The sequence below is a fragment of the Psittacula echo genome (genome assembly GCF_963264785.1).
Source record: "Psittacula echo genome assembly, chromosome: 17".
Classification (NCBI taxonomy): Eukaryota; Metazoa; Chordata; class Aves; order Psittaciformes; family Psittacidae; genus Psittacula; species Psittacula echo.
The window spans coordinates 4,212,981-4,227,350 of NC_137753.1; the positions used below are offsets into that span (position 1 = coordinate 4,212,981).

The window sequence follows — 14,370 nt, forward strand, 5'->3', positions numbered from 1 at the left end:
ACTAGAGAACTCTGTTTATGATCATAACCAAGCTGTGAAACTTTCTGACTCAGTTTATCCTTCTATAAAATTAGTTGACTGCTTCACAAGAATGTGAAGATGTTTAATTAAAGTGTAATTGGTTTGCCTCTGAACTCATCCAGGTCCTGATTCAATACGCATTGAAGTCAGTGAGGAGCTTTTAATTAATTTCATTGAGCTTTAAATAAGTATGTATGTACTAAACCGTGTTGCCTTAAAGGAAATGTGACCTACATTTTGGCAGCAGAGTTTCTGTAAAGAAGCAACATAAAGACTGAAAGAGCTGATAATAATCTGCTGATGGAAGGGGTTGGTGTAACTGGGGTGATCTGTGGTGCCTGTTGCCACGCTAATGTAGTTTTAACAGTTTCCTAAGTTCGAGTGTGCTGGATTTTATATGGAAAACTGACAGCTTCCTTGATTGGTTAGGGGAGGCAGTATCAGACTTCAAGGTAAACACAGTTAACTGAATGTTTATGCAGAAACGATCAGCCATAGCACACTTAAAATATAGTTAGCCTTAAGAGTTGATGCCAAAGGGAGAAAAACAGGAGCATTCAGATCTGCTTAGTTGCCTTTTTCAGGAATGTCTGTAGATGCCAAATACTACTCATTGGTTTATGTGGAATTCGTGAAAGGTTGCCGATCTTCAAAGGTCAGAAACATCAGCATTTTTAAACAGAATTTCTATCACTGAAACTTTGGTCAGCAGCTTCAGGGGACTCTGCAAAATAAACCTTTCACTGTGCACATAAAACTGGTTGCAGTGGGTTTCTTAATGTTTGCTGTCATGATTCATAGTTCTTTACCGCTTACAAAATATGTTTTAAACATAAAATAACTTTCTGTATGTGTACTTAGGCATGGAGGGGAAATACAGTTTTGGCACCTTGTTTTTAATATGCCCATTTCATTGTTCTTTCCTGGTAGCTCTTTTTGACCTAACTACTATAAAATCCTTTTTGTTGAGAAACGAAATACCATAAAGTTGTACTGTAAATGTACTCACGGTTTGGGAAGTGCAGAAATCTGTCTGCAGCCCCAGTAATTCTCTTTCCATGTTCTGCCTTCAGTTGGTGGTGATTGCATGCAGTCTGCTCATGGAAACTTTCTGAAGTGGTCTGGACTCCTGCAGTAGTTCTAACTTGTGGAAGGATCAGCCTTGTGTTGAGCGTTATTGATGGTCTCTGGGCTTAACACCCCTTGTTGTTATTGGTATATGTTAGGCTTTGTTGAATCAAAATACATCTTGTTTCGTTTGCATGATGCTCCTATTCTTAGGGGAGTGATTGCCATTTATCCTATAAATGCATCCAATTTTGTGTATATAGGAGGTCTTGAAACAATCAGTTTTAAGTATTTAACTTCATTAGCGTTGATCTCTGAATAAATCAAACTTGCCACACAATTCCACATGGTTTTCCATGCAGCTCAGCTTGGTTGCCTTTAATGTGTGTACGCTCTCAGTCTTGCCTCTGATTCTTCCAGTTTTCAGTGTACTCTGAGTTTAATCGGTCCCAGCACTAACTGGGACTTGATGTAACCCCTGAAATATTCCCTGTTGTAGGTAGTTTATTGCTCTCCAGGCCGTGTGAATGTGTTTGTACAATAGTGCTAAGGGGAGATTTCTGCTGTCAAACTAATGACCTCGTACAGGTTTATGTCACAGTTCAAGGCTAATATAATTAAGGTAACATTCAGAATTGTGGTTAGGGAGGAAGGAAATTGCATCCCTTTTCCTGAGAAATAGGAAGCCTCTTGAAGGCAAGATTTCCTTCCTTGTAATCCCACTTTAACAAAAAAAATCTCTGGTAAATCAAAATATCTGTGGTAAAACTGGTGTGTAATTAGGAATTTGTTTTAAAGCTGTGACCATTAAAGGTCTTCTCTTAAAACTGACAAGGATTTCTTTTTCCTTCCTCCTGTCCCCCTCAGATATCCTTGCAGCAGGATCTTGGCTGATGACCTAAAAAAAGTACCAACACTGTGTGCTTTTTGGTTTTAATAAGTCCTTCATTGAAGAGAGGAGCTGGCATCGTTTTGCACATGTGATTAAAACAGCTATTTAAGACCAGTTTGTGAAGTACTGTTGAGGAAAGTTCCCAAGGAGTAGTAGCCTTGAATACTACTTGGATAGTAGGAGAAGGTCCTAGGAGGAGGGGCCTCTTGCCCCTGTAATATTAGTGATGCTGACAGATCAGAAAGGTTTTGAATTGTGATTAGTGCAGAAAAGATGATCAAGGAGTATATTCATATTAGACAAATAGCCGGTAATTCTTAGTTCAACTTTCAGCAAGAGCTGTTAATAAAATACCTCTTCAAATGGTTTGAAAATTAAACCATCCATTGATTCAAACCCAGACCCACTTCTCTGCATTCTTGCTTATGCAGAGCATCCATGGGCAAACCAGCCCAGGAGAATTCTTATTACTGTTTGCCTAAAGAGGCAAGATAGGTAAGTGTCACAAGGGGTGTATGTATCACATTGTACTGCAAATTTTATTGATGTGTAGGCCAGAACAATATTTCATGTTGTTGTCCAGTGATTGGGCAATTTTGGTAGTCAAGAGCTATTAATCTGAGAGTCTCTGGTCCTAACACTCTCCTTTGATACAGTATTGCAACACATTCAAATGCTAAGGTAGTCACCAACCTAATAACAGCTCATGTTTTAATTGCTTAAAACCCCTTAGTTAGCCATAATCTCGCAACTATAAAAGATCTGCCGGCATTTACAGTGTAAAATGCATGTAATCTGACATTAATGATGTTCAGATGTCAGGATAAATTACAGGGCAGCGTAGATCACGTTTTAAATTGAAAGCTATGTCTAACATGCCAGGCATCTGTAGAAAGGTACTGTGCTGATGAGTACCAAGGAGAGCCTTGTAAACATATATATCATGATGCTCCAGTGAGTGGAATAGTGGAAAGAAGTCCTTTTGGTAGGCATTGCTCTGCCACTTCTGGATAAATTGAACATTGCAGTGGGCTTGAGCTGCTGAGAAGTTGGTCACTAGACCACAGGGCCCCAGTATGGAGCTGCTGGGGTTTTGGAGGCTTTTACTGCTTGCTTGTGAATTGAAATTGAATGTTATTGTTGTCTTAACAACTTACAGATACTTACTGGAATTCTGCCTGTTTGGATTTTAGACTGTTCTGTAATGGTTTATGATAGGTTAATAGTGTCTCTTGCCCTGTTAAAGTTGACCGAAACGTCAAATTTTTGCACTATAGATGTAGTTTAATTTCAAAATCCTGAATAATCATTAATAATATTAATGCAACGATTTAGTTGGAAACACACCAAACATTGATGTGCTTCTCCATTAGCCCTGCTGATAATTCGGAATGTCTGCTTGTCCATGCATATTTCTGTTCCATTTCAAGCTGCTTGAGAATCACTGAAGGCGGCAGAAAAAACATCCTGCACTTTGGGCATATCCACATACTTTCATCAGTTTTGACATTGTACTCTGTTGCGTGGGCATGGTAGGCTTATTTTAGGTTCATTACGAAGACAGCCAATCTCTTGCTTCTACAGTTAGCTAATTTCTATTGGTGTTGATGCTTCACAAGTGTAGGGTGCTTATGTCCCATGTATTAAGTTGTTTTTTAGCCTGTTGAGTTTAGTTTCTGTAATATAAATGGCAATCTCCAGTAAAACCCTGCTAATGCTGATAATCTGTAAATCTTCAGAGGATTATGACCCAGCGTTACCACTTCTTGCAGAGCTTCTTTGAAAAAACATGACCATAAAGCTGATTGACATCACAAGAAGACAAAGTGACCACAATTAATGGTCTCGATCTTCCTCTTGCATGTTTGTGCATTGGCCTTGCTTCAGTTTCTGTAATGATCATAGAACAGACGTGCTGCAGGAGGCTCTGTCATTGGTGTCAATAATTAATAGTCCAAAAATATGATACTACATAGGTGGAGGTGTTATATAGGTACATGTTTGTACAATGTGTGTAACATACCATATAAAATGGGGTAGGTATATTGAAAAGGCTTTGTTGATTCTTGTAAGCTGATGATAAAATAACCCTTATTGCTCTATTTTTCCACTGGTTTACTCTTCAAGTTCAAATCAAACTATGAAAATAAAGCTCATTTCTGAAGAACAACTAAAAGCATCTCAAGTTTATGTCTGCTTCTGAAAAGATAGAGTATTTATAGAATATTACAGAAAGCATTGCCGTACACCTCTGTTTTGCTGAGGGATGCGTAACACCTCATTTTACAGCTGTAATTCTTTCGTGTGGGATACCTGGTATTAAAACCATTGGCTATCTATCATTAGTGCCTGCGTTCCTGGTTAGATTTGTAGCTTTATTATAAATAGGGGAAGAGGTGCATGAGCTTCCTTGAAAGATCCCGGTGACTGAGGCGAGAGCAGCACTCGTCAATCCAGCTCTTGAAGACCATCTTGAGTAAAGTATTGTAACATTATTCTGTTGTAATCTCTTCTAGAATCGTTGCTTTGACTGGGATAGAATTTGTGTATAAACTGCTGCAGTTCATTATTGTCACCTTTTCAAGGTTTTCTGACAAATTCAGCTTTGAAGTGTGAGTACCTTTTGTGAAATTTGTCTTTTTAAGGCTTTACTGCTGTTACTGCATTTAATCTCAGAGGCTTCAAGGTGACTGACGTGAACTACCTAAAAACCTTTGCTGCCTCTTTTAACTCTGAGATGTGGCGGATGTCTTTCCTTCGAGAAGCTGCTGCTGTGGTACAGCAAAAAAAAACCCCAACCAAAACTGGTTTGTGTGTGCCTGAAGGTCAGAAGGCAAGCATTAGTTCCATCAAAATGGTGATTATAATGGTAGGATTTGGGGTTTTTTTACAGGTAGCTTAAGAACTGTTTTAATATATTGGGACTCTTTTTTGAATGCGCTTCATTACTGCTCTTTAAGGCCTTTTTGAAGCTCTGAAAAGTGATCCAGCGCTGGAAAACAATCCCTTTGGTTGTTTTTATAGATTTTTGTATCTAATTGGCAAGTTTGGGGCTGTTTCCTGACCTTCCTCAAGAGGAAGGACTGTACTCTGTTTGTTAAAAATCTAAATCTAACATGTAAGAGACGCGAACCTATCACTGGAATTCCAGCTGTAAATGCACCAAAATCCCACCCGGAGGTTCGCATTCTCAAGCCAGCTAAAAACCAGCACTGAGCCTAGAAACAAAGGAAAAAATCAGTGTTTAATAGTTCGGCTCTTCCTCTTCACCTGTAAATAGGTAGCTGTTAAGAATTCTTCATTGTCCTATCTCTCTGGAGATGGGAATTAATCCAGTCTCCAGCTGCCTGTGACTGGAGGTCATGAGTCAGGCTGAATTAGAGGAAAATTTGCAGCAGGGTTTTGCAGGCTCTGGTTCCTGCCTTCAGGATTCAGGCTCCAGCCTGGAAGGTTTTGAGGGCTCTGGCTGTTCTCTCTAAAGTGTCATTTGAAAATGAACAAGGCTTAAAGGTGCAGCATCCCCTTGCACTTACAAGCTTCCCAGTATGACCATGCTTTAAGCACTGAAGTACTCAATAATGTAACTGTGGAGGCTAATAGCTTAACCTTGAATAATGATATCATAGAGTCAAAGGGACATTTTCATGCTGGCTGTTAACTCAATTTGTGTAGTGCAAAGGAAACCTGCAGCGATTGGTTTTATTCACCATAACTCCTTATCTGAGCTTTTGTAATCCTATCCCATTAATTGAGGTTTTTAGCTGCCTTAAACAGAACTAGGCAGATTAAAGGGGGAAAAAAAAAGGAAGCTGAACTAACTCCTGTTGGATTTCTTTTGGCTATAACTGGAAATGATACAAGATATTAAAGAGGTAGTCAGCTGTGGCTTATAGTTTAAAGAGCTTGCCAGATGGCTGCCCAAAGTACCCTAAATTATTAAGATTGAATATGTAAGATATTACATTTACTGACAGCTTACTGCTTCCCCCCTTAATTTACACTGTGTGAATTCCTCAGCTTCCCTTTGGTTTTTTTCCCCATACCGGTAAAATGGGGATGTTAGGAATTTCACTGATACAGAGTGTTGGGAATATGTAATCTGAAGGAAGAAAAGCTTGTGTTGTTCTCTCATTGCATTAAATAAGCATGTCTTTAACATTCAGTGGGATGCTTAAGTAGTTTCCCTTGTGCAAAATGCACAAACATACCCGTTTTTAGTGTGTCTTTTGTTCTTCTTCTCTTGGGATGTGACATTTTTGTGGGTTTTGTTGGGTTTTGAGGGTTTTGTTGCTTTGTTTTAAAGGGATGATGCAGGGGAGTCAGAGTATTTTAGAAGCTCCTTACAATGAACCCATCTGTGGCATTGTGCAGCAGAGGAGCCCTTCCAGGTTTTGAATTCATAAAAGTATAGGTGGAAGTGAAGTAAACATGTAGTTACAAATCTGTAATTTCAGTTGGGTGTGTTGTAACCCTCCTCTGCTGAAAGCATTCAGTCAGAACAGTTCTTGCTGGTGAACTTGAGTTTCTTTAGGAGCTGTTTCCATCTGCGTGTGAAACAGATGAGTTAAACTGAGTCTGAGCAGAGATTTATCCTGTCTGGGTTTTCTTTAATGTCAAAACACAGTAGCCAGTGTTCTAAATTGAATTAGGAAAACAAAGGGATGGGGAGAAAACTGCAAAAGCAATGTTTTTTCATTACATACTGTTGTATCCAGGGTCAATAATTGAAGAGAAAGATGGTATAGTCTTTTAGATTGGTTTTTAGGAAGGATTATATTGAATTTTCATGATGAAATTTTCAGGACCAGAACAGTATGGAGAGGTAGGAAAGCATCTCTTAATGCTAGTGGAAAAGGTAAAAATACTTCATCCCCTTCTACTTTGGTTTGGCAGTGTTGATGTGGTTTTGGAACCAGAAGATGCAGATACATCTAACTTAAAACCTTGCTAGAAAGTAATTTCAGTCTTCAGTGGTTTGCATGAAGGCGGTACTTACACTTTCTTTTCCCAGGGGACAGGATTGCACGTACTCTTCTGCAGCTAAGGAGATGGGTTGGTAGGCAGACAAACAGGGACGGGGATGGGAATGTCAGGCATGCTTGGCTCTGCCCAGTCCACATGTTGGGCCTTGCAAAGCAGAAGGCATTCCTGTGATCCTCACCAGCCCTTCTGCAGCCGCAGGGGCACCGGGTGCTGTAGGACAGGAGAGCTTTCCCATTCGTTTACTGACCAGCTTCCCAAGTTTACTGCTTGGGAAAGAGAGGGAATGTTTTTAAACTCAAATTTACTGCTTTGGTAAGACTGGGCTGGCTGTTTTGGCTGTAATATTATAGATCTTTCTCATTTATTATTCTGTCTTGTGAATCATATTAAAAATTAATGACAACTAAATTTCATTCCGTATTCCTGCCAAACAGGGAAAATTAGGTGACCCAGTTATGTCCATTTGCAGCGTGTGGGATGCAGCAGGACAGGCTTGCAGGATTTAGTCTTTTAATACAGTTTAGTGAAGAATGTAATCATTTCAGACAAAAAGCACAGCTTTTGAGGTGCACAGATTAGTCTTTTTCATGAGAAAGGAGTTGAATTATGGCATTGCAGAGTAGAACCGTGCTGAGCTACCAAATAGATAAGGTCTTGGCAGCCCAAACTTTCCTGTTGGCTTTGCACATCTGCCTCATCCTTACCTGGAGAGACCAGTTCCAGACCTGAGAGAACAGGGCATTCTGTGTGGTTTCGTCAGCTTTTGGCATCTCTTCTTTTAGTGCTGGTAATGATTACCAGAAATTCAGCTGAGACTCAGGTATTTCTTTGCTTAGTGGACGTGTAACTGGGCTTTTGAGTGGCTTTGGCTACTTGTTCTTCTGGATGAACAGCTTTCCAGTTAGGTCTGTTAAAGCTATGGGGATCCCTTCAGTACAGTACATGGTGGTTCTTGGTTTTCTGTCTCCCTGCCTGGCTTTTTGTGCCGGAAAATACAAATTGAAATGTGCCCTTTCAGGGAATGTTTTTTCCCATATGCAATATAATGCATCTGACAAGAACAGGTGCATTAATTGTGTTTTAACTAGAAACACTGGGGTTCATTAGTGCTGCTGGTAAAAGTTTGTTTGTGATGTATGTGGGATGTGCAAAATTTGTTTTTGTCTTTGCTCATCAGCTGACATCAACTGCAGCATCCTGCACTTGGGGTGTTGCATCCTGATGCTGGTTCAGTTTCCTTCTGCTGATGTAATTCAGTGACACTTTAAAAACATATCACAGAATCCCAGACCAGTTTGTGTTGGAAGGGACCTTAAAGCTCACCCAGTTCCAACCCCTGCCACGGGCAGGGACACCTTCCACTGGAGCAGCTTGCTCCAAGCCCCTGTGTCCAACCTGGCCTTGAGCACTGCCAGGGATGGGGCAGCCACAGCTTCTCTGGGCACCCTGGGCCAGCGCCTCAGCACCCTCACAGGGAAGAGCTTCTGCCTAAGATCCAGTCTAAATCTACTCTCTTTCAGTTTAAATGTTTCTTTTCAATTAGTGTGCCTTACATTTTAGCTTTGAAACTGCTTTAACCAAGCCATGTGTGGGGAAGCAGCGTGATCTCTTAAGTGATAGAACCTAAAGTTAAGGCTTTGGCCTTTTTCCATCTCAAATGTGGACATCTCTGACCTTATTAATATTACTTCACTGCTTTAAGTTTTTCTGTATGTTAAAAAATAATCTTTGTAGCAATCTCTGACCTAAATATAAACCCTTATAAAGAAGTAGAATTACTTAGGAAAGAAGGTTAACGATGGATTTGAAACTGCAGACTTTGTGCTCAGAATAGTTCTCATTTCAGTTCCAAGGTAAAGGACCTTGCATGGGCCTTGCATTATCTGTTGTAAATCCTGGCTGGGAATTCAAGCCCATGGGGACAAGAAGAGGTTTGATTGTAAGTCTGAGAAATGTTTTTATGTTGTTGTATTTTAGTGGCACTTAAGTTGAAAAGTTTTTACTTATTTTTTACCCTCCTTGTGTGAGCACATGCTATGAGTTGAGCTGTGACAGGACCTCATGACCAGGGGAAAATCTGCATGTTGCTTTCCATGGTGGAAGTGCTGGTTGGTGTGGTGAGGCTTGTGTGAGGATGAAGTGATAACTGAAGTGACCTGACTGAGTCCTGCAGTGTTTATAGACCAAACAAAGCAGTCGCCACTGGTTGAGACTGAGACAAAGAACTGGATCTGAACATAAGCAAGATTAACAGCGTTCTGACCTTGCAGGAATAGAATCTGGATCTAGGTGAGGAAAGAAGCAGAATTCAGAGCTGGTAATTGCAAGTGAGGCAAACGACTATCTGACCTGGGAAATGCTTTAAGGATGGATCGTGTCACGAGTCGATTGGGATTCTTGTGTTGGAAGGGGCCTTAACTCATCCAGTTCCAATCCTCTGCTACGGGCAGGAACACCTTCCACTGGAGCAGCTTGCTCCAAGCCCCGTCCAGCCTGGCCTTGAACACTGCCAGGGATGGAGCAGCCACAGCACTGACTGTGGCTGAGCAGTCTTAAGTCTGACTGACTAAGACTGAGCAGAACTTGTGCTAGTTGTGATTCAGCTGCTCCTCAGCTGTCTTGCTGAACTGTTTCTCATATTTTGCACCTCTTCCCTCCCACCCCCAAAATACACAGTTGCAAAATATTTTTGGATCTTATTTCTTGGGATTTGTTAGAGATGAACGTGGAAATGTTGATGTGTAGTTGAAAATGTTGGAAGTGTGAACCTGCTGTTTAGATAGGATCAAGTTGGTAGGAGAACCTTTGTGTGGCTTTGGTCTGGTAACCAGGTCTGATTTTGCTCTTATACTTTTAGACAAAAAGTAGTGAAACCTGATTATTTATGTATTTACTCCAGGCATTTTTGAAGCTTTTAGCAGTAAAGACACTTGTTACTCAGAGGATGTGCCCTGTGGTTAAGCAGAGAAGTTCTGGTGTGCAAGCTTGATGTTCTACCCATGTATTTGCTGTAGCAGTGGTGAGGTGGGCTGAGCTGGAGGCAACCACATGGGTGGGACAAAGTGTTCCCAGTGCTGCTGCTGCTTTGTAGAGGGACAAGGCTTTGCTTGGGAGTGGAATTGTCCCTGGTAGAAGCCTTCTGGCTGGAAAATGGCTTGTGGTGGCTGTTTCAGTTCTCAGCTGGATTCCTCTCAATTTACAGTGTTAGGAAAACATTTGATCTTCCCGTTTTCCTTTGTATTTGATGTTAAATATAATAACTGCATAGATTGCTGTTATTTGCAATTTGGGGTATGCATGGGGACTTTTGACTCTGTCAGTAGGACAGAAATGCATCTCAGAAGTGGATAGTTCCCATGCCCTGCTCCTTTTCGTTAGGAAGGAGTTCATGCAGTTGTGTGGTATTTGTACAGTAGTTGGTGTCTTTGAAGGCCATAGAAATGAGAACAGCAATTAGTTACTGCAAGTGGTCCTGATGTCAGTGCTGTAGATGATTTTTCTTGAAACTACATTGCATATTTAGAGGGCAGGAACAGTCGGAACTAATTGGTGGGGTAGGGCTTAAATAATACTTCCAGAGCAGGCAGTTTTTCCCCCCTGGAGAGGTGAAATGATGCCTTTAAGCCATTGATAAAGCTCAGCTGCTTCCAGCACTTGTTAGTAAGGGACACCGTAGAGAACCTATGGGTGAAGCCAGCAGGTATTTTGGATTCAGCATTTCTCTGATGAACCTTGTGTACAGAACAGTTAAGTAGCTCCAGCTACTCCTGTCTTGTTTCCCTGCTAGTAATGACATCTGCTTGGGGTGATAAACAGCCATGAAAGAAATTGTGTTAGTCGGGATCTGCCTTCTCTTGTTGACCACAGAAAACCCACTCGAGAGTATGTTTAGTAAATTTAAGCTGGACTTCATTAACAAATGGTACAGGTGCATATATATCTTCCCTAATCAGAAACAATTAAGTACAGCAACTTAGACTATTAATGATATGGTTCTAGCTGTGATGCTGTCCTGGATAGCAGGCGCTTGGTATTTCATGGCACATTCCAGAGGATTGGAACTGTTACTTCATTTGTGAGATTGAGCTGCTTGTCTTAGAGGCTCAAGTGATGGATAGGAAGAGTTAGGAATTCTGACCGTGCCCTGATATCCGGTGTCAGTTGTGAAGTATGTTCTGAAATGAGTCTGAAACAGATGAAGTCTATAACTTTTAGCTGTTGGGGACTGAACAATGAGGTTGGTTTGAAAGATTCTGCACAAAGGGTTATCCAACCCAGCTTTCAAGTGCCAGGCTTCGTAATTGATGTCTTCAGATAACATATGCATAGTTGAAACCAGCAATTTTGGTCAAGCTCAGCATGCTTTACATTTCTGCCTCGTTTGCCTCAAATCTTTGGTGAGCTGCACCTCTCTTTTAAATTATTTTGTGCTAGAAGACGTTACATGTCACAACATTGACTGCTTTTTCCAGGGAGTGGGGTTTTATGCTGCAAGCTTCGTAAAGAATGCAAAGCTTGACTGCATTCAGTTCTCAAGCGATTGGGAATGTCATTGGTATGGTCAGGGTGTAAATCTTGCAGATGAAGAATGACTTAACCTTTAAAAAACTTATTCTTTAAAAGTAAAAAGGGTCTGTGGTGTTCAGACAAGCCTACAGTGTAATGAATTGTGGCTAGACCCTGCTCTAAAGGAGACTGGGACTCAAAGCAGATTGAATGAAGAGGGTCTTTCTGGGTTGCAGCTTTGTGTCTTTCTGTAACGCTTTGCTCATTTGTTTTCACAGGGCAGTTTCCTTGTTTTTTCCAGCTGGGATCATTAATCAGGACTGAACACGGGGCTTATCTGATCTTCCGGGGTTCTTAGAAGCAGGTATGTTGGCAGGGAAATGGATGTTTTATTGGTTGGGGATGGGGGAAGAATGATTTCATCTATGTGCCAGAAAGAATTGTAGGGTTAGGGAAATACTGCCTGATTCACGTTTCATCATGTATAGCGTATACGTGTTGCTTTCTTGAGAAGGCAGAGTGGATAAGGACTTTGATAAGATTTCTCAGTCATTCATTTGTAAAGCTGGACTGTGCTGTCTCCTGGTCATAGAGTAGCTTTGGAAAGTTAGTGATGGGTGGTGGTGGCATCCTAAACCATGTTTGGTGTAAAAGGAGCAGAGGTACGTTAAAGCTTTTCATGCTGGGGTCTCAATACTGTCTTAAGAATTTTGTCTTTCTACTTTAATATCATCAAGTAGGAAAAGCCATGGTAGCTGAGGCTATTGCCCAAAATAATTGTGAAGTGAATGACGAGCGAAGTGCTGTTGCTCTGTAATCTTAAATTAAACTCTTTACACATATATTTTGGTAGCTCTTGAGCCATATTGAGGACTTTTTTCCCTCCAAAGTTAGTTGCTTACTCACTTTGTGAAGCATTTGCTGAATGGGCAGGCTTTGGTATTTTTAGCCTTCCTGTTAAATAATGATAAATCCATCTCAGCTGCTTTAGAAGAACCAGGCTAGATAGGATTATTAATAGGATTAATAAACAGGAAGACTATTCTGATGGAAAACAATGAATAATGACATGTATAAACTACAAATCTCTTGTAATAGCTGATGTGTACAGGAATGCTGGCATGGGGCAGCCATGGCATCTTCTTGGTGCTTGTGTTTGGTGCCACCTATTGATAGATAGCCCATATAATTTGTTCCATTTTTGAATAATAGGTGAATTATCACATTTCATGTTTTTTGCTGTTGTGCTTTTCCTTGTCTAAATTGGTTTCTTTGGCTACTAATGCAGCACGTACCCACTTCAAGGCACTATATAGAGAAATTAAATTAAAGAAAAAAGTATGTATGATATTAAGAACCTGTCAAACCATTCAGACTTAACTTGGTATCTTGATAAACATTTATTGCTTTGTCACTCTCTGGATACACATAACTTTAATCTCTTGCTTGCTGCCTTATTTTGTTCTTAACTATTGACATCACTTGTCAGTAGCGCTCAGTAAATTGCACTGTGGAGTATACGCTTAGTAACATGATCCAGTCCGCTTATTTGAGTTGACACTGCACGAAAATATGGGATCGTTTTATTCCCCCTTCAGAAAGCAGTTTGCTGATCGTAGCAAAAAAAATATGACCACCTTGCACATTTACAGGCTGCAAGTTTCCAAGCAGAGCCATCTGTAGCAAATCAGCATAATTCAGATCTTCCCACTCTAAGCTTACTTGAGGAGGACTGGTGATATGTCTTTCTCCACTTTTTGCTTCTGTTATCTTCGTGCTAAGTAATGTGGGTGGCAAAGCCTATCCCAGCAGCTGCTACTGAAGTTTGCATTACTTGTGACTCACTCAGGAGGGCCTATGTGTAATTTGAAACTGTTTCCACACCCAGATGACTTTCCTTTAAAAGTAATAATGAAAATAAAGTGAGGGGAGAGGTTGGTAATGACTACAGGAAAACATTACATGGGAAACATGAGTGTGTTTGAGCCTGCTGTGGTAGTCTTCACTAAGCATGCCTCATGTAGTGTATTCCCTTATTTACCTTACTGAGGTTCAGGAAAGCAGATTTATAGCTTAATATAGGACCAGTTCTGTGAATGAAAACTAATGGGAGACCTGTTCTGGAGCCACTTCTCTGAGCTGTGCATGGTGGAAGGGTGGCTGGCTTATACCTCCATCAGCAGATTCCTCAGCAGGGTTACATTTCTCGCAACACACATTACTTCTAAGAGGTTAATTTAGTTGTTACACTGCTGTACTAATGGATCATTTGAAGCACCATTATTTTCTGAATTTGAAGCTAGGTTTTTGCTATTGTTAACTTAATAAACATGCTCCAAACTGGTTTTCAATAGTAGCTGAAGAGAATGCCTGAACTTTTTTATTTTGTCATGGTAAGCACCTTATTGTAGAACTTAAATAATTACCAGATGCTCAGACAGCAAAGTATAATCATGTATATAGAATCAAGGCCAGGTTGGATGAGGCCTTGGGTGCCATGGTTTAGTGTGGGGTGTCCCTGCCCATGGCAGGGGGGTTGGAACTGGATGATCTTAAGGTCCTTTCCAACCCGAACTATTCCATGATTCTATATATAGAATTTAGATAGCATAGTCTGTTTATGCCATAATGTCATTACTTTCTATTAAAATGAAACCCAAAACTTCAGCTTTTCAATGATACAAGAAGGATGATAAACTCTATTCCATCCGTGCTCCTCTCAGCTCTTCTTTCTCTCCAAAACCACTTAATACATTTTAGTAACTTCTACAAAAGTGCAGTGACCTTTTTTATATGATATAAAAAGGAAAAAAGAAAAGAGAGGAGAAAGGCTTGTTTGGTTCCAGCAGCTTTTATTTACCCATTGCAGTCTTGATGGCTGGGCATTCAGCCATCCTGTT

At 40.5% G+C, this 14,370-nt stretch overlaps 1 protein-coding gene across 1 annotated transcript in view; it reads left to right on the forward strand.

Moving 5' to 3' along the window:
- The window catches only part of LZIC (leucine zipper and CTNNBIP1 domain containing), a 34,591-nt gene that overhangs the window by 19,816 nt on the left and 405 nt on the right, over positions 1-14,370 (forward strand). The window contains exon 7 of the mRNA XM_080631032.1: positions 11,749-11,834. Within this exon, the coding sequence (XP_080487158.1) occupies positions 11,749-11,828 (80 nt within the window). The 3' untranslated portion in view covers positions 11,829-11,834. The remainder of the gene's footprint in view (positions 1-11,748; positions 11,835-14,370) is intronic.